The sequence below is a fragment of the Pempheris klunzingeri genome, chromosome 5 (assembly GCF_042242105.1).
Source record: "Pempheris klunzingeri isolate RE-2024b chromosome 5, fPemKlu1.hap1, whole genome shotgun sequence".
Lineage (NCBI taxonomy): Eukaryota > Metazoa > Chordata > Actinopteri > Acropomatiformes > Pempheridae > Pempheris > Pempheris klunzingeri.
In genome coordinates, this window is record NC_092016.1 from 24653959 (window position 1) to 24675269 (window position 21311).

The 21311-nt window shown below is 42.9% G+C and overlaps 1 protein-coding gene across 1 annotated transcript in view; it reads left to right on the top strand.

Moving 5' to 3' along the window:
• The window catches only part of spon1b (spondin 1b), a 71575-nt gene extending 50912 nt beyond the window's left edge, over positions 1-20663 (top strand). Inside the window, exons 7-16 of the mRNA XM_070830277.1 lie at positions 3216-3280; positions 5362-5563; positions 7566-7706; positions 7945-8020; positions 11038-11220; positions 16144-16314; positions 18654-18821; positions 18931-19089; positions 20130-20396; positions 20481-20663. Of these exons, the coding sequence (XP_070686378.1) occupies positions 3216-3280; positions 5362-5563; positions 7566-7706; positions 7945-8020; positions 11038-11220; positions 16144-16314; positions 18654-18821; positions 18931-19089; positions 20130-20396; positions 20481-20644 (1596 nt within the window). The 3' untranslated portion in view covers positions 20645-20663. The remainder of the gene's footprint in view (positions 1-3215; positions 3281-5361; positions 5564-7565; positions 7707-7944; positions 8021-11037; positions 11221-16143; positions 16315-18653; positions 18822-18930; positions 19090-20129; positions 20397-20480) is intronic.
• The last annotated feature ends 648 nt before the right edge of the window (positions 20664-21311 follow it).

Consider the following 21311-nt stretch of genomic DNA (forward strand, 5'->3'; position numbering starts at 1 on the left):
TATCATTTTAACTTCTTATCCCCGCCTTCCTTATCCCTTGCTCATCTTTTCTTGCCATCCTCATTCTCTTCAGTTACACTTTCCCAGTCCCACCGTCCTCCTGCCCAGCTTGTCTCACATTTTTTCGTACCCAGCTTGTCGTTTCTCTTCTTCTCCTTCCTCCCCCCACAGTTTGCTCCTCCACCTCCCTTTTCCTTTTCCTTTTCTTTCTCTTCTCCATGAAAACATTCATGAAAACGTTATGTGCATTTACACATTGAAATCACTGTCATTTTGTACCATTATGATAATTACCACAAACAAACAAGACCATTACTGGAAGATTTGCATCTCCTACCGGCCCTCATGAAGCCGTTTGTATTACATGAGACTGGCTGAGGGCTGCGATAAACTGTGCACGACTGTTTGACAGGAATAGGCTTTTTTTTTGTTTTTCTCTTTTATATTGAACCAAAACATTTTGTGTTTCAGGTAATGGTAGATTGCCGAGTGAAATAATCATAGAGAAAATTACCTTAAACATGTTTATCTAGCAGAAAAAGTGAGAAATGTGTAATTACTGGCTTCCATTCATTTGAGGTACCAAGGTGGGAAAAACACGGAACAATTGCGGCGGTAAAGTGGTGAGTCATGTCTGAATATGATTTGAACACGTCGAGTGCGTTCGCATTGGAGAAATTATTCTATTTTGGTGATTTGGAGTCTGCTGTGTTGATACTGTTGTATCAATACTGTTGCATCAACACATGGCCAAGTATAATGGAAGTGAAGGGAGGCTGCCACTGACCTGTTGACCTAACCTTGACAGTGTGAAGACGTGATTCTAGATTTCTTTTATTGGAGTGATCATATTGGACTGAGTTTATAATTGAGTATATCAATGCTGGACTTCTCTTGACAAAACTGATTCCCCTTATCTATCGAATCTGGACATAATCCCCATTTTCCTTGTCTTCCTAAAAGCTTCTGCTTCTTAGGATATGTTTTCATTCTTTCATCGTTCCCCAGCTTTGTCCCACTCACTTCTCCTGTCGTTTCAGATACTTCACTTGCTGCCCTTGTGTGTTTCCCACCTGTGTGATTGCCAGATTAGCTTCACCTGTCCCTCATTATCCTCCCCCTTCCCAGTGTATTTAGTCTGTGTGTCCCCCCCCCTCTCTGTGCCACTTTGTCCATGTACCTCTGTGTCAAATGATCCAGCATATCTCTGCTGGTGTTTAGTGTTTGGTGTTTCAGGTTCTGACTAAGCCTTCTGGCCTGATTTGTTAGCCATTGTCCAGACTGATCACCTGTGTACTGAACTTTTTTTCAGAGTTCAAACTGCCTGGTCTTTGAGTCATGCTAATGGGTCCTTTGTCTCTGTCTACACCAGTTGTTACGCCCGACTTGCCTATTAATACTTGGGAACAATAGTAATTTGTCATCACTTTCAATAATGAGCCAGATGAGCATTTCCTAATGAGACGCCCCTGTTGGCAGGACAACATTCTTTCTCAGAGGCTTTCGAAACACTTACAAAGTAAGTGTCTATTAAGATTCATATAGATGTTCTGTGTTGTGATCTGGCCCCGCTTTGGTTAAGTTAATAAGGCATAAGCACCAAAAAAATACTTGTTAGTATGTGATCCGAGACTTAAGGACAATTAAAGATATTCATCAGGGCTGAAAGAACTGCTTCGTTAAACCTGCATTTATTGATGTTTTGCCCACTTGGGAGAAGTGGAAACAAGCTTTATGGCAAACTTGTTGGTAAATAGTTTCTTATTTACATATCCAGCAGACATGGAGCAACTTTAGCATTCATTTCACTCACCGTTTAGATCTGTTGTGGTCTCACCATCCCCCGAGGGAAATATCTGGCTCTTTAGCTGCTAAATTCTTTCTTCGTTCACCAGCTATTCACTCACTGTGTATCTGCTTTTATCCATCTGGTCAGATGTTTTTTTCACAGCTGATTGTGTGGGCAAGTTCACACGACATCGCAGCATGAACTGAGGTTTGGGCAAATAACCTTTAACCAGAAAATCCTACTCAAAGGACTGTTTGATTTATTTTTTATTACCCAGTTCTCACATTTAACTGAACTCTGTGTAGCTACCAGCTCATCTTTGTTTCTGGTCCACATAAGCCAGTGTCGCTGCAAGTGGGAAAATAAAACCCTTGTCTCCGTGTGCCACCCCAGATTCATCCATTGCTCATTGGTTCTTCTGTCTGTCTCCGTTTATGTTGACTCCCTGCCAGCTTGTGTGTGTCTGCCCCTCTGGCTGTCTATATTCATATACATGTCTGTCTTTGTGTGTCCACCTGTGACCGCCTCTGTGTGTGTGTGTGTGTTTATTTATGAGAGAATGCAGTGAGGTCTGAGGACCAAGAGGACCCAGAGCCCCGGGGCTGCTCTGAAGAGAAGATGGACACTGACTTGCAAAACTGTTTTCATCCACACATGCAGACACCCGCCCAACCACCCACCACCAAACACACCCTCGCACACACACAGATTTTCTCCACACCGCCCCAAGCAAGGAGGGAGGCTTTCACGGCGACTGTGGAACCTCCAGTCAACCAGAAAAAAAGCTTCTTTTTTTTTCTTTTTTTTTTGCCACATCCTGAACTGAAGCTGTCTGAATGTGTGTTTGCGTGTGACTGTTCGTGTGTGTATTCAAAGATGGATGTGTGTGTGTGTGTGTGTGTTTGAAAAAGAAAGACAAAAAGATGGAGAAGTGCAGACAAAACAATTATTATTAAAGCAGAAAGGCCACAAATGGACCTTGCAATTCTGTCCAAATCAACTCCTGCTCCACACTAAATCCATCATTTGTCTTCTTGCTTTTGGCGGAATAATTACATCCGATGCATCATGAGAGATAATGTGTTGTGCAGTCTATAAAGTGGCCGTATTGTTGCAGAGAGACCATAAAGACTGTGCAGAGCGAGGTCCCACACTAGAATAACAGCCAACTATTATAAAGCAACACAGAGCCATTCTTCCCTGATAAGAGACACACTTTGCCCAGGCTCTTAAGCCTTTGAAAAGTGGAATACACTTTGCTGTCCTTGGATGGGAGTGCTCACCCTCAGTCATGTCAATTTGTCAATTTTGGCCTTTTCTCTGTCAATGTTTCTTTTTTCTCTCTTTATCATCATCCATTTTAGTGACAAATTGCCTCTTGTATCTCTCTCTCATTTTCTATCTCTCCATCTCTTCCTCTCCACAGGGAGATGAAGTACTGACTGTCATTAAAACAAAGGCTCAGTGGCCGGCATGGCAGCCGCTCAACCTGTAAGTATCACTCAGTGTCAGTTTCACTAAAGGGAAAAGGCACTTCTGCGCCACATCTGATTAATGAAATCAAAGTTTATATGAAGAAAGAAAGAATCGGGAAGTTATGAAACAGAAATATACATCTGCATGTTGGTGCAGTTTGTGTCCAACTGAAAATATCAGTGCTTAAATTTGATTGGTGCTATGTATGTGAGGACAGACCATAAAAGTAGGTTGTAATTATCACATAACTTCCAACAGGCTCACAGGCAGTGAACCAGCTGGGGGCCAGTATTATTAGCTGTTGCTTAGTCTTAGTTGGTATAATTTCAGCACCTCCTACAGCACTCAGTGGACATGGACATCATTATCCAATTCCCTGGGTAACATATTGCATGCCGAGGAACTACTCGTTGTGAGTTTTGACACTCTGGTTATTCACCAGCACTGTAAGTGGACCAATGGAACAGCATGGAGCATGCAGGCACAATAGCTGCAGTAACACTGTAGTTTATATTTGCTTACACCAGCTGTCAGGAGAATTGAAATTTCCATTAAACTTAAAATCCATCTCTAAAAATAATGTCGATTACTCTCGGAGGTTATAATGTCATACAAAATAGTGTTTCTGGACTGAGACCATGTGCATTTACTTAATGCAAAGTCCGAATTTATTTTCTCATAAATATGTGACTTTATGAAAACGTCCTATTTTGGTGTCTTATCTTCGGCTGCTCCTTTTTAGGTTGAGAAAATTGTATATCCTTGAGTTATAAACTGTTTTGGTCTGGGGGCCAGGCTAAAAAGAAGGCTGATTTTCTCTCTCTTCGTGAAAACTTGATATTTCGGAAACCTTCAAAACAAGTTGTAATTTCTCTCCCTTGAGAAGCTGCCTCGGCCTTTCTCCAAGTCCAGATTATTCTATGTATTTTTTTCTAAACCGTAACATCATCTGTTGGGCTCGTAGTAAACAAGAGTCAAAATTCTTGCTCAATTACATTATGTAACAAATATTACATCTACAGAATTTAGGGCACAACAGAAACAAAATGAGACACATATTTTATTTATTTGTTACATAAATCTCAGTCTTCATTCTGAGCAGTAACAAACTCTTAATTAGCAGGATTGGTACTAAAAAGTTGGACAAATAAAGTTTCAGTATCGACTCACTCTCCGAACTATAAATTCTAATTGAAATTCAGATGCTATTGTAAGGTGTGAATTTGAGAAAAATGTATTCTTAATTGTTCCATGATTCTTTCCTTTATGCAGCTCTTAAAAGCCAGACCGGCTTGTCTGAACAGTCACACACTCTGGCATCCTGTGTACTCTTTGGAATTAGTTCAAGAGCAATTAGAAACTTATCACAATTCTACCCCTCAGCACTGTATGAGCATTAGCACACACACACACACACATACACACACACATACATTCCCACACTAATGTACTGTATCTTTCACCAAACATCTGTTTAATTAGCCCTTCTAGCGTTGTCTGTCATTTGCGATATACTCGCCACTATTATTTTTACTAATGAGAACATTCACACACATGCATGCAACACCCACACAGTCACACACTCACTGTGAAAATGAAACATTAGCTCATTTTGTTCAATTTTGCATGCAAAGTTGTGTAGTTGCTCCAAGATAGTTGTGTTTGCACTAATGTCTTGGTTAAGATGTGATAATTTACATATGAAGGGCTGTTTTTTTTATAAAGAAATTCCACATTACCCTGTTATTATCTTCAGAATAGTTTATTATTTTCAGCATGTTTTGGACAGCCAGAGAGAATGTGTCAGTATGGGCTATGCTCTGCCACTAATTGGATATTTGGGAGCCTCAGTTGTCCAGCAATTAGCTTGAGACCAGAGTGTGACTCGGGTCAGAGGTCGTGACATCTGAATTGGCCATTTTGCAAGTAATTAACTATAAATTGCCAAAGCTGAGCCTTGAGGTCTAGGTTTCATCAGAGGTGATTATGTTCAAAACATATTAAGACTGTCTCATTAAAGTATTTAAAATGTAATTTATTTTTCCAGATTTACTCTGCGTTTCTTTCTTCCTTCTTCGTTTTTTTTCTGTCACCAGGCGAGCGGCTCCATCAGCAGAGTTTTCAGTGGACCGGACCCGTCACCTCATGTCCTTCCTCACCATGCTTGGGCCCAGTCCAGACTGGAACGTGGGGCTGTCAGGAGAGGACCTCTGTACCAAGGACTGTGGCTGGGTGCAGAAGCTGGTGACAGACCTCATTCCCTGGGATGCAGGCACCGACGGTGGTGTCACATATGAGGTAATACAGCCTAACTTTAGAGGATAGTTCAAATGTTCGTTGGCAGTGATAGAAGCCTGAACGTTTGCAGTTGTGTTACAGTTTACCAAAGCTGTTGCCATCATGAAGGACCACTGGAGAATTGGTTGTTATGAAATGAAGACACAATCAGAGGGTCTTGGTGGAATATTGCCTTATTTAAGAGTGCACTAATGTTGGTTTCTGTCTGCTTCTCTTACTTTGAAAAGCATTCTTGCCTGTTTGGGCCTGTTTTTAGCCTGTCAGCAGTCCCTTTATTTGGTCGTCTTAGGCCTCTTACTCATCCTGGCACTCATGCATGTGTCCAGTGTGTGTATTCTAAGTTATAAATGTTGTCATCATGGGGACCATAATTAAAGTAGTTAGCATTTTACGTGTTATATTAGAAAGTAAACAGAAAAGAAAGCAGTATTTATTTTTCCTCTGGTGTGAAGTAAATGGACAGTTTGTTAGCTGTTGTTTGATGTGTGTTGTGCAATATAAATGAGAATCAGTATAAAACAGTGCACTGCTTACACATGGCTTAGACAGTCCAGGAAGGTCTTTCAAACTCCATTTTCCAAGCCAATAAATGGACGCTTCCGTGGAAAACATAATGCATGCGTGCCACTGTGTAGCAGACATTAAATCACTGCCACCTACAGACAGAGACATGGAAGTACACGTCCTCTGGACCTTAGGCTTGTTCATGCTTGCACTGCCTGAAAACACTGTATTGTTTCTTTCTGTTTGCAGACATTACAAGCAAAGCTGTAGTTTGTAAAAAAAAAAAAAAAAAAAAAAAAAAAGATGTTTGTCTTCTGTATGGTCTCCAGACGAGATCTTTTAACCAGAAAATCGGAAAAGAAACTTTAAGTGAACTTGTAACCACAAAGGGAATTGTCAACATTGTCACTACGGCACTAGAGCTTCATATCCCCCCTAATACTTCCTTTGTAGATTCTTCCCTTTGTCCTTTTCAGTATTCTGCATAGATTAAATTGAAAGTTAGTTTGAAACTTGAACCGACAGCGTTGAGTGAACCTGCGTGAACAAAGAGAATGATTCATATTTGTCATGTGTTTTTATCTTTTCTCTCTTAACTCTAACAATACATAGCCTCACATGCTACCACACACACCTGGATGGATGGATATTAATGATGCATAACGAGATCAAACAGAAAAGAGACCCCTGGACCTGATGGCTTATGGGAGACAGTGACTGTAGATGACTCTTTCAGGCCCTTGACACCCACCTACTGCACCTGTTTTGGTCAGAATGGAGTATAAAATCAATGCAGCTATTGTAGTGTTATTACTTATTATCGATTCCAGTTTTCAAGCATAAATTACTCTTACTCTACTGTTCCTCGCCTCGAGAGAAATCATGTTCTCTTTTTAAAAAGCCTGTTTCACAGACATGCAGACGCTATGTGCTGCTAGTGGACTAGTATTCTTGTCCCATAAATAATTCCCACGTCCTAAATTTCAGCTGTTTAGCTTTGATTACTTTAACCATTCCTCGGTGGAAGGCTCGGACTCTCTTCCCTCGGGCGTATCTGGTACCCAATATACAAAAGCAGATGTTTTCCTTTAGGACACCAATCATTCCACACCAAGCGCGTGATTTGCATGATGCTAACGTGGGAGAGTGGGAATAGCTCCCCTTCAAATCGTGACCTGATCTTCACCTGCAGCATATTATCTGTGCACGTCCGTTTCCCCCTGATTACTAAAGAGCCGTCAGAATTAATTCAGCTTTAGATTCACATTGCAAACTAGAGGACATCTACCAAGGGAGATGACAGTGAAATATGAAAGGCCCTTGTAGTGCTAAACTTCCTGATATGATGTTCAGTGCAGCAGGGGTGGCTTCTTTCTCTCTCTCTATCTATCTATCTATCTATCTATCTATCTTGTATTGTACTGACGTGATTAAAGCAGCTTTAACCTTTGGGAACCGTACTTTATATCTAGCATCCTCTTATTTCGGCCTCTTTCAGTCACCAAACAAGCCCACCGTTCCTCAGGAGAAGATCCGACCCTTGACCAGTTTGGACCATCCCCAGAGCCCCTTCTACGACCCCGAGGGAGGGGCAATTACCCCCGTAGCCAAAGTGGTGGTGGAACGCATCGCTAGAAAGGTACAATGTGGTATATAAGAGCGTGTGTGTGTACTAGTGTGTTTTGGTTGGATACTCGCAGACCCTGCCTTTAAGTCATTTTTCTACAACAATGAAAGTCATTTACTTTCAAACAGACTTTTTTTTAAAAGGAAAGAACCCTTACAGGACCTCACCAGCAAGCAAATGTGTCATTGTATCTGAATCAGATCGTTTTCTGTGTGTTAGTGTGTGACTCTAGCTTAACATGTGTCTACAGGGAGAGCAGTGTAATGTGGTCCCAGACACCATAGATGACATAGTAGCTGATATTGGACAGGAGGAGAAGGAGGAAGGTACAGTAAATGTGCACACACACACACACACACACACACACTTGCACACACTATTTTTTCCCAAACGCGATAGATGGAATCTGGAAAAAAGCCAGAATTTGAAGAATACAGGTCTCCTCCTGCAGCTCTCTGCTCCCCGTTCTCTGTCCTCAGGCCCTCCCAGCAGATGAGTGCAGACATGAGCAGCGGTTCATACACACAGGAAAATGCCTCTATCATCTCGACTGTGACTGCGATCCCAGTGCTGTTATACCGTATAGCGGCAATTCTATAAGAAGTACCGTCCTATTTTCTTTGCAAACTAGTAAAGCCCTTGGAGAGAACGTTAGCTGGCTGTGTAGACATGAACTGAAGTTAGCTGCAACTGCATGCCTCTGGTAAGGTTAACAGGGGGCTAAAGTATTAGCATCAGCATGGCCACTCATCACCTGCTTTTATAGTAAAACTACATGAACTTGAATAAAATTTTTACGGTTAGCAGGAGGAATTTCAACATAGCCTCTGTCATGGTAAATCAATGTTCAACTCAGGGTTGTATTAAAAGATATCTGATAATAATGTCACATATCCTAACAAAACACTGCAACACATTGAGATACTAAACCAAATGCTTTGCTGATATCGACTCGTCCTTTATTCCGTTTCTCTCAGACCACTTGAATTACAACATGCAGAGAGGTGATTATGGATTATTTACCCACTGACACGAAAAATTACTGCCTACCCCAGCTTTAACTTAAAGGGCACGGTGGAGTGCGTAACTAGGCCTAATTATTCCCACCCTGCCATTACATGATATTGCATTCCTTTACTTTGTGTTTGCAAAACATTCACTTAAACTCTTCGCTCACAGGCTGTTCACATACTGTGGGGAGTCAGTCTGTGATGCTCAGGGACACACACATAGCTCATAACAGTCACACTGGGTTTAAGTAGAGTCTCAGATGGGCTCAGGGCAGATAGTCAGAATACACATCTGGCAGGGCTTTATCTCCCCCCCTGCTGTGAGAAGGCGGGCACCCCACTGCTTGCACAGCAGCAGTCCTGTCCTTATTAAGCATACGTTAGATTCTGTGACACATCTCTGATTCTGTCTCTCCAGACAATGATGTTACTACACGTGAAATCTGTTTATGGCCCGTTGCCTGAGTGTTTCTGTCAATTTCATGTGTAATATAGTAAATAATCTGTCTCACATTTGTGCTATAATATCTGTGTCTTCATTGAGGTATTAGAGAGAAATCATGACAGAACAAACAACATTTAGGATTTCTGCAACCTTGTCTCCTAAAAATCACATATAACAAGTAGTAAGAAACGTAATTCCGCCCAATTCATGTTTTTTCTACACGTAACAAGCACACATTTATACTGAATGTTTCTAACATCATGCATCGTAGGGCTAGCTGTTGTTTCTCCAAAGGTCAAAAATATGCGAACACCTCTAAAGCTCCTTAATTAAAATGTTCTGCTGAATATTTTTCTTGCTGTAGCCTCCTGGCTTCGGCTATTGCCGTTCCTTTAAGGTTAGGGAAACACTGTGGTCACGGTTAAATCTATGCTGACTTTAAGACACAACATGTTGACTTTTTCCAACTCTTTTTTACTAAACCACTGACTTAACCACATGTGTTAGTAGCCAAACCACACTGAACACCTCCTCCTTGTGACGATGTAACACTTCCTGCTTTTAAAAACCCTGCCAGTGGACATGATCTAGGCAGCAGTTATGATTCCTAACAAAAAGAAAAGAAAGAAAATGTGTTGTATATTAATATACTCTGTACAAGATGGGGTTGATCTTGAACAGACTTGAAATGGGCTACTCCAGGATCATTTCTGTAACCTCTTAGCTCCATGTTGAGCTTCTCATTGTAGCTCTTTTTAACTTTTCGTGTCAACAGCTGATAGCGACACTGTAACCTCTCCACCGTCTCTATGACGGCCAACCTTTCACCCTGCTGTGGCTGTTGGGAGCAGGTGTGAACACAACGCATCTCTCCGATTAATGCTTTCCTAGCATGAGCTCATTTCTGCGGCCTTACAGTTATGCGATGAGTTATACTTTACCTCCTTGTTAACCCGCTGACAGGACTACACAGGACAGACCGGAGCTTGTGTTGTACATGGGTGCTTTGTGCTTATTTTTACTGTAAGTGGCCTTAGGTAGGGTGCAGGATTTTGCCCACATAGCAGAATTCTTAACAAGGATCTCCTGCCGCCTAATAAATGTCTTCCTCAGTCTGTCATAGACCATTTACCTCTTCCCCTCCTCCTTTTTCCTCCTCTCTTTCTCCTCCTGTCTCTCGTTTCCCCTCTTCTCTGTGTGAGATGACACTACAGAGACGAGTATCCATTCACGCAGGTCCCCTCGGTTCCTCTCGGTGCTTCACTGCTTTCACTTACACATCAACCCAACTCTCCTCTTGCCTTCCTCTCCACGTCTCAGCTCCTTTCTTCCCTCATCCTCCTCTGTCATTATGCGTTATCCCAGAGAATTGGACCCACTCAGGTTTGTCCCTGAGGCCTGACAGTATATTCTCTCCCTCCTCTCCACTCATTTTCTCTGCCTCTCTGAGGGCATTATTAATTGAAGCCAGTGCCCCTGCTGCTTCTTGTAGTTCTGCTACCACTGATAATTGGACAAGACATTCACAAATCACACTCTTCCCTTTCTCTCCAACTCCTTCCATTCCCCCTCAGATGTCACTACGTGGCCCCTTGTGGTCCAGTACCTGTGGTAATCACCTTTGGGTACGACGTTAAATAATCAATGTCAGCCTATTCCTGCCTTTACTGTGACAAATCAGTTCAGCTGCTTTAGAGAAATGAAATAGAAAAAAGGAAGTTTTGCAAAAGCAAAATTAACTGGTAACGACGATCATGTGATCCCAGGCACCAGAATGAGCAGAAGAGTTTAACCAAAATATCAAAATGTGTCCATCTCCTCCATTCACTAAGCACCTGTGTGTGTGTGTGTGTGTGTGTGTGTGTGTGTGTGTGTGTGTGTCTCTTAGATGACACCCCAGAGACGTGCATCTACTCAGGCTGGTCTCCCTGGTCAGCCTGCAGCAGTGCTACCTGTGAAAAAGGCCGCAGGATGAGGCAGAGGATGCTGAAGGCCCAGCTGGACCTCAGCGTGCCGTGTCCTCACACTCAAGATTTTCAGCCCTGCATGGGACCAGGATGCAGTATGGAGGGTAACACACACACAAACACACACACGCACACACAGATCTACAATACAGCAGCCACCCAAAAGGACCACAGCTGTGAATGACTCTGATGTATGTAGCTAGGGACGTCCTTGAGTAAGGCACTCCTCTGTAGTTGCTCTGTAAGTGGTCAGCTGCTCTTGTCCTGGCAACAGGTTCATTTATAGATTCAAACAGATGTAAATAATGGAGGATTTGGAAGAGAACAAGTATTCTCAGCCGGTACTTCTTCAACAAATAACATTTAGTTGGTCGTGTGGAAGCACTTCCAGCAACACAGCCAAAGTAGCACAGAAGATAATTCTTTAAATCCTGGAGCTTGCCCTTTTGTTACAAACAGATCCTAAGTACGAGTCCGGTAGCCACCAAATGGCTGAAATGTAACATCCTTGCAAAGCAGGTGTTGTCAGCATGTTTTATCCAATACACACCAAGGGTGAGAGACTAAAGCCAAGTCGGAACAGTGAACAGAGAGCCATAGTTGAGACCATAGACTGTATATAAAGATGGACAGCTCCCCAAAAGTGAAGCCAAAACACCTCAAGTAGTATGGCGCCAAATGATGTCACGAGCGCAAGATGGCGGCAGCTATATCCGGTATACTGCCTTCAAAGTATACCAGTATACCAGTCCTTTTTTGGACAGTGGAAGGAAGCAGAGACGCATCATCTATCTTTATCTCCAGTCTGTGGTTCAGATAGTAAAAACACTTCAGAGGCAGAAGTGAAGAAAGTTGCAACAAACTAAAAGACACATTATGAAGTTACCTCACATGTGTTCTGCATTCAAGTTTAGCAAGCGGGCACTTTTTTCTTCCAGTGATTTCACCTTTGTGTTTGTCTCAAAGGCATCCTGCATGAATATGGATTTCCCTGACTGTTTATAACACACAGCAGCTCCATTCAGGGCGATATGATTAAAGCAGAAGATACTTTATTAAGCAAGCCTGTTGTACTTTTTTTTTTTTATTTATAGAAATAATATAGTTAAAGGAGTTTTACTAAAAGCTCCCAATGATTTTTCATAGGTCATTCATCACTGATCTGTTTGTTGAGCTGACAACACAAGGATATCTAACTAATATATGCAAATCAAATGAACTGAGCTCGTTTCCGTCCAGAATCATTGTCATGTTGTTCACAGTGTTCCTGACACACACACACACACACACACACGCGCACACACACACACACACACGCGCGCGCACACACACACAAACGCACTTGCACTGTTTTAGAATACACCTCTAAACCTCTACACTCGTCAAACTCTTCATTTGTCCGTACGTCTGCACTTTGTTGCAGAAATATAAACACACTCATGTCCTGTCTTCTGCAGCACTTCATTACACAAGTCAGCATCAAAAAACAAAGAGTGCAGTTCTTTTGCTGTAATCCTCTCACAGTCGGGGTGTTCATTTCCTATTAACAAGGGGGGCAATCAGTGAACCTTCAAAATAATAAGCAGATTAAAGCTTAGGTGTTTATCTCTTCCTGACTAGAACAGACTCAGTGACGGCGGACGGTTCATTTTGGCTTAAACTGATGGAATCTGCGATGGAAACACAAAGTTGCTGCCTCATTTATATTTCACGGCCTAGTGGAATTATTTTATCCAGAAATTTAATTGAGCAGCCATTACATGACAATTGGGGTTATTGTTGTGAAGGATTATACAGAGTGAGCGAGGACGCAGGTAAAACAGAAGGAAACGGGAAGCGGCTCTGTGATTAGAAAGAGAATGTGGAGAAGCAGATGCCGGCTCTGAAAGACAGTGAAGCCCACACATGACTGAAGTTGTTATGGTTACATCAAGAGGATGTGTCACAAAATACAGTAAATCCCCAATCACACAGTGTAAACACTGGTGATTGGATACCCTAATTACTTCACTGAAACACAACAGATTATGTGGATTAGCTGTTAATGCTGAGCGTCCTCCTGCATCCAGGATGCTTAAACCACGATTTGATCATGTTTATCTTTGACCAAACAAAATCAGCGCACCATGCTTTCATTGTTATGTTAAACATAACAAGGACGGTGGGATTGCATATGTTCAGGAACCTCATTACGATGCAAAAACAAAGTGAAGATGCAAAGACAAACATGTTTAACAAGCAGAGATTCACGGTATTCCAAGTATCAAAGCCGATGACAGATGTGTTTTAGGCAAATCAGCATCCGCGTTTCCTCCTCCTCTCAATTTCTCTCTGTTGTTGTCAAAGGAGAAACTTTTCTTTCTGATTTCCGTCAAAATTTGTCAGTTTGATGCTCTCTTTTGCTGCAAGTAACAACCCGCTATCCCACAAAAAAAACACACAAGCATGAAACCCCAGGAGTTTTGCTTTTGTCCAATTTCCAGTGAAGTTGTCAGTTTGGAACAAATGCTGAGAGGCAGCACAGTCAGCGCCTGTCTTCCTCCTTCCTCACTCTTCTTCCCTCAATCCCAGGATGTCTACCAGCCATCAGACGAGTGAAGCTCAGGGTGTTCAAGGCTGAAGGAGCTTCACACACACACACACACACACACACTTGTTCACTCCCAGCCTTCACAGCTCCTCTTATTGATTATCAGACAGCAACAGGGATAGCTTTTTACTCTTGAGCACCTCTCCTTTGTTTTCATTTAGCGCTCCGTTAGCGTGCAGCAGGAGATTGATAATTGTGAGGTTCATGTTGGGGCAGGATGGGGGGCGACTCCAAGAGTGATTAATATTCCTGGGAAACCCAGTGGCTCTCTGGACTCCTCGTCCAAGCAGGAGATACATGTATGTTTTATTAATGATTCATTTAGTTCTGTTTTATTAGGCCACAAGCCGGTGAGCCGTGCTGTCCTGGAAGGCAGAGAGTCAAATGTTGAGTGACAGAAAAATCCTTGATAAGTTGATCAAAGTTCATCTATCATTTCTAAATACAGTCCTATTCAGAAGGCCTGTTCTTTCCTCTTCTTTTTCTCACGTTTTATACACTATCTGCAGCAGGGCTCGTCTCTCAGAAGACGTGTTTGAAGGAGACGGCAGTAAAGGGCACTCGTACAGTGACTCACTGTAAGTGAAGAATAGGAGATCTGGAAGCTCCATCCTGGCTAATAGTGATAAAATACACCAGAGTGGAGCCTTGTTAAGCCCGAGAAGCTGCAGTTCACTTTTCAGCTGATACAAGCCAGGGTCATACATATTGACTTCCACTCCCTCAGGCCCATGCTGTGAATAGGACTGTCCCTCAGGCAACTTGCCTTATTAAAAGGGAGTTGAAGCAGTTTCTGAAGAAGAGCTTTTTAAAAATGGCACCTTCAACTTCAACAGACTGAAATCTAAGCAGCTTCTGACAGAATCCTGGTGTGGTTTAGAGAGAGAGTGTCCTGAACTGGAGCACCTGGGTACAAGTAATCCTGTCAGACATCCTGCTTGGTGAAGTATGGAGGACAAACACTGACTAATTCATTGGTCAATAAATGTAGGGCACCAAATCCAAAACAATGGTACAATAACAACAAGGGATATTACACTGTATGAAGACAAAACAGTGTTAAAAACATTGAACATTATTAGAGATTATAGACATACAAACAGTCATTCAGATGAACACTGAAGACATTTTGTATTATTGTGTTTTTATTGTATTATCCTAATCAGAGGCTACGGAAAATAATGATCTAAAAACAGCCGTCTGTTCAGATGTAGTACCAGAGGAATTTACTGGAGATTTCAGTAATGAGTGAATCCATATTTAATTTGAAGTACAGCATGCACCAGTCAACATCACATCACATTGTATTTATAAACCGATAATTGTGGTTGATCCTCTGAGAAAACAGAGCTACCCACAATCAGAGTGCTAAAACTCCAGCAGCTGTTTAAATAATCAAAAGTTTTCCCAAAAGTATTTCACTAAAGAAATATCATTAAAACACTGTTGCGGCCATCGTAGTGACAGCGTTTGATAAAATAATGCAATAACAGTCTTAAATAGTGATTGAAAACAAGCTAAATTAAATAAAAAAACCAAGCTGCTAAAGATATTAAAACATGACTCGCCAGTTTGTTGTGACAGGGACTGAGGACAAAAAGCTCAGACGCTCTCCAAAGTGGTAAAACCAGAAGGCGCAGCTCCAAAAGAGCCCAGTCCTCACCCGCCGTTAAAACATCTCCCTAAGAGTTTTACTATAGAGTAAAGTCTCAACCTGTGGGTGTCCTTGTGCATCGTTCATGCTGGGGTGGGGGCCAGTAAGCTTATTCAAAGGCTTCATAGTAACAGAGAGAAATGTGAATCAGCAAAGAAGTAATATTACTAATATTTCTTTTCAAGGTAATATAGCACGCTGTCATAATGTGTGGCCTCTTTTATTTAATACAAGTTAAACAGGGTAACTTGTGTTATTATTTATTGTCCAGAGGTGACTGGTGGCCTCCCAGCCTCACAGGGGCTGCGGGGGTAAACTTTAGGACCCAGCATATGGCCAAGAACAGGTGTGAAGTCAGTCTGGTTGGGAATCCTCCTCATAAAAAATAACTACTTATGAGGGAAATCATGAATCTCTATCAGCTCCACGGTGCTTTTCTGTAGCTGAATGTAACCTTTGACCTCTCCAGTGTCTTTGTTCCTCTACACATCGATGTCCTGTCTTTAATTCCATCTACTGGGAACCCTGGGATATGTAGAGTCCTGCTGTGTTGTTTTATTTCACAGTGCACCCGTCTTAGAACTTTGTGCAGTGGCAGCCAACATGATTTGACTAAAACTAGCCTGTTTATATTACTCTCTGAAATAGATGGTCATCTCCAGCAGTGGACCTACTTATGTACTGGTAGTAATGAGGAATGGCTACAAGGCAACTGGACCTGCAAGCTATGGCATGGAAACATTTGTACAAACTTTTCCTTTTTTTTCTTTTCCCGGTGGACAGAGCCATCGACGTGTATGATGTCGGAGTGGATCAGCTGGTCGGCCTGCAGCGTGTCCTGTGGGATGGGGATGAGGTCTAGAGAGCGATACGTCAAACAGTATCCCGAGGACGGCTCGCTCTGCCAGCTCCACACGGAAGAGACGGAGAAGTGTGTCGTCAACGATGAATGCTGTGAGCCTCTCTTTATGAGTATCAGTATCAGTGACGGAAAGTAGCTGAGTACATTTGCTCAAGTAGTGCACTTAAGTATAACTTAAAGTGCTCAAGTATTTCCATGGATATATCAGAGCGGGGACCTTTGGGAGTAGAAAGTGGTTGGAGGAGTCCCATCTGAGCCTGAGAAGAGGTCTTATTTTGTGCACAGATGGTACAGGCAGAAACATGCTCACGGACTCACTCATCCATTTTAGGCCACCAGATGCATTGCGTCACCATAAACCAGCGTGTTGCAGAATGCAAGGCGGCATGTGTGGGCCCAGTGGATGAGTTTGTGGAAGAAACAGACAATTGGCGGGGCAGTCACTAGGAACTGACATTTGTGCGTTGGCTTGTTTCACTCTTTCCTCGATGGGCCATGACATGACTCCTATCACCCAGTCAGGTGGCAGGATGCTCTCTGGTTCAGGATCAGGGTCAAAGATCCTGGATAAAGTAATCAGGATTTCCATTTTGGGATCCTGGACAATATGAGAGGGTGAAAAGGGTCCATCCACCGTCTAGAATTGAGACTCTTCTGATCAGTCCTTGATGTAAGCCCACTTCTACCACGAGTCGCACACCTCACCACTGTCACGCTGGCCTCACACATATCCTGCACCACTCTTACATCCTTCTCTGCTACTGCTGGTTTCCTCACACAGGACCACACCTTCTCTCTCGGGCCTATCATCTGCTTTCTCTAAATTCAATGACACAATGCAACTTCTTCTGACCGTCTCTACACCTACTCACTTTTGTGTTAAACAATCTACTTAAAAACTCTGCTGCCAAGACACCATGATACTCCAAGTACAAGTCCAAGCTGTCCCCCTCAACACCTCTGCTGTAGTAACCCAGCCATCTGGTAACTCTCCTCCACCACCCAGCGCCTGTCTTAGCTCCCTCCCTGAACTCCGCAGTAACTCCTATACGTCACCCTGTGTTCCTCCCTCTTCTTGTAATACGTGTTCACTACAACATTCGTCCTTCCACATTCCTCTCCACGCCTTCACCTCTGTTCCCTTCACCAACATGAAGTCTTCTCCAGTCACCACTTGATCCACCTTGGGTACACTCTCCATCACTTTGTTAAGCTCCCCCCAGAATTCTTCTTTCCATCTGACACCCAGCTCGAGAGGCATATGCACTGACAATGTTCTTCATCACGTCTTCAAATTCCAGCTTCAAACTCATGATGCTGTCCTCTGTCTGTCATGACTCTGTTCATCTCCATCACACTCTTGACATGACACTCAGGATTCCTTCCAACTACACCATATTAGAACAGTTTGAACTCCTCCACCTCTTGGCCTGATTCCCCTTCTACCTCATGTCCTGGGCACACAATATATCCACCTTCCTTCTTGAATCCTGAATCGTTGGGTCTCTCTCTTAATTAAAGAGTTTGGTTTAGACCTGCTCTTTATGGAAAGCGTCTTGAGATTACACCGTTATGAACTGGCGCTATATAGATGAAGACTGATTGATTGATTGATTGATTGATTGATTCTTCTCCATCGCATCAGCCAGCTCTGTTCCTTAACCAGTCATAGTGCCAACAGTTAACTCCCACTTTCACACTCCAAACCTTCCTCCCCTCCCACTGCCCCTGCCACATGCCCTCCCCCTCTTCTTCTCCTTCGCCCAACATTAGCATAGTTTTGTTGGTTAATAGTACCCGAAACGGCCATTGGCCTTGACCAATCCGGTATGGAAATATGATTTTTGATCTACATATCTGATTTGGCAGATGTTTTACACTGGATGCCCACCCCCACAGAACCCTCTACATTTATCCAGCCTTGGCACCAGCACTAAGAAGGCACTGGCTTGTGCCTCTGTGATGGCTATGTTGCTGCTCACATGCTGAAACACTATAATAACATAATACTGTAGCAGTTTGAAAAGGTATAATGAGGACTCTTGGTACTTTTCGTAAATTTTTCTGATAATACTTTTATTTGAGTGAAGCATCTGTGTACTTCTTCCACCACTGTGTATATTTTATATTTTGTGTATATTTTATATACTACTTGATTACTTTTTATACTTATCACAATAAAAGATGAGAACAGGACATGAAATATAGACACAATGTTGGAGTAATTAATAGTAAGTACAGTAAAGGCAATGTTAGGTAGGATTTAGGGAAACACATGGAATTCAGATGAACTTAAATAAATGAATAATGATAAATAACGATAAGCAGTCTGTAAAATAGAGCCGCTGCTTTGGCTTGAACATGGGCTCTCTTTGTGGTGGAAGTACTGATGTGTTTGTATTGAGTAGTTGGTATTTTGATCTTTTCACAGCCCCCAGCAGCTGTGTTGTGACTGAGTGGAATGAGTGGGACCCCTGCAGCGTCACCTGTGGGTTGGGTATGAGAAGACGTGAGCGCATGGTGAAGATGCCCCCTATAGACGGATCCATGTGTAAGGCCGAGGTGGCCGAAGTGGAAAAATGCATGATGCCAGAATGCCGTAAGTTATCAAACATGTAATATTATACGTTCAGGAAGGAAAATGGTGAGTGAGATACTGTACAAGATGAGATAAATAATTTATTCTATTTCACCTGCTCCACGTGCAGATACCATCCCCTGCATGCTGTCGCCCTGGTCTGACTGGAGTGTGTGCAGTGTGACATGTGGGCGGGGAGTGCGAACACGTCAGAGGATGCTCAAGTCTGATCCTGCAGAGTGCACCGAGGAGCTGGAGCAGACAGAGAAGTGCATGCTGCCTGAGTGCCGTGAGTAAAGGGAGCCCAGAACTGCTGCTGCTTCCTGGTTCAACGACTGTACATTCATTATGACAGAAACGGGCACAAAGTGGTGGTTACGTCCTGTCCAATCACGTGACACTGAGTCATGTGTTAATGGCCTTAACTGTTCGATCCTCTCTTGTGTCCTAAGATGAGTCCTTACTCTTAGCTTATTGCTTATTAAATGTTCTTATAACTAATGGGAATGCTGGCCAAAATGTAAATAATGTGATGCAAAAAAAAAAATATCCTCATCATTTTCTTTTACCTCGTCAAAGCACCTCTGTTAATCTGGGTGTCAGCGTGCCGTCGTCCAGGACTAAGAACATGGCTCTGCCACACTCATCTCCCATAAATCATGTGGTCCTATGCCATTTCCCATCTTTATTGGCAATGTCCAAGATTTATTGTCCATAACTATGCTGTATTTCAGTACTTATTTAGTATGCATCCTTCACTTTCCCTCAGACCTTGGTAATAAACAGAGCCATATGTCATGGAGGTGGCAACTTCAGTCAGAACACGACCTCAGTGACAGATAAGAACTGAAAATGGACCAAAAATGAATAAAAAGCCTGAAGAATTTTGATTTTAGGCCAGAATTTGTCACCATCAACTAATTTCAGAATTGGGCCCAGTTTCTGCCAGATCGGTGTCATACCTCATGCAGTGTGAGCAGGGTCACAGCACCTGATTAATTACCTGCATCAACAATCTGACAACTGGACAATCAGTTGGACCACATGGCTGCTGTCAGAAGATCCATTTTAAACTGTAGTGAGCTGTTTTTTAAATATTACAGGAATAGTATTTTCTATGTTGAGACTGCTGTGACATCAATATGAACTTCACAACAGACAGACACCAACTCTACTACTCTATACTCTACTCTTTAATCAATATTTGACTGATAAACTTGATACATTTTCCTGTGCATATAATATTTGTAATCAATCTAACTAATTGTGTGCTCCATTTTACTGGTTCTTCCTCTTGCTCTCCTTCTCCTTCCTTCCCTAACCCTCTAGCCCTCGACTGCATGGTCTCTGAGTGGTCCGAGTGGTCCGAGTGCAACAAGTCCTGCGGTAAAGGACACACCATTCGGACCCGTATGATCAAACTGGAACCGCAGTTCGGGGGTGCCGCTTGTCCCGAGACCATCCAGAGGAAGAAATGCAAGATTAGGAAGTGCAGGTCGAAACCAAAGGAGGAGCGAGGGGGTGGAGGTGGAGGAGGAGGAAAGAGAAGGAGGCGGGGTAAACAGGGAAGAGATGCAGTGGTTGAGGAGCAGACAGGTTGGTAATCTGTTATTTATGTTTTCATTATCATTAAAGCTGCAGCATGAGACCAGAGTGGAGATACTACTGTTGTTCCAACAGGTTGCAGGATGCAGCCGTGGACCAGCTGGACGGACTGTACCAAACCATGCGGAGGGGGGATCCAAGAGCGTTTCATGATGGTGAAGAAAAGAGCTAAAGGCGCTCAGACGGCCAGCTGTAAGGACCGGAAGGAGATCCGCGCCTGTAACGTTCATCCCTGCTAGGGGGCACTACTGAGCCACAGAGGAGGGGAGGGGAGGGGAGGGGAGGGAAGCTGGGGGAGCAAGAAGCGGGAGGGGAGTTGGGAAAATCCGGTTTTATTTGATAAACATGATGTTGGCGAGGATGAACTTTTTGTGTACAGGGATGTGAGGTCAGGGTGACGATGGGTTGGTTTCACACAAAAAAGTTAAGTGGAGGGGGAAGGGAGAAGAAAAGAGGGAAAAAAAGATGATAATGCTGTTTAGTGAAGCCATTGTAGGCATTTAGTTAACAGGGCTGACTTTTACTTTAGACCACATTGGAAGTATTAGAGAGTAATGTCTGTGTCCTGCAAAAAAAACAAACAGCTTTTCAGGAATTTTAGAATAAAAACAACTCCAGTAGCTTCGCCACTGATGCAAACAGTCTTTGGTGTATTTTCAGTAGTTTTGGCCTCTGGGGTGTGTACTGTAATAGGGTATTTCCTGTGAATTCTTGCCAAAATCTGCTCCTGTTTTCTGAGGAAAATGCCCATAGCGTACATACTAAAATGGCAACCTGCCGCTGTGTGACAGCATATTTGTAGTGTGAAAGGAGCGGAGTAAGTTGCAGACCTGTGGCAGCTCCCAGAGGTGTAGTGGTGAGTATACGCGGTCGTCCACCCACCTCTGTGCAGGAGGATTTACCATA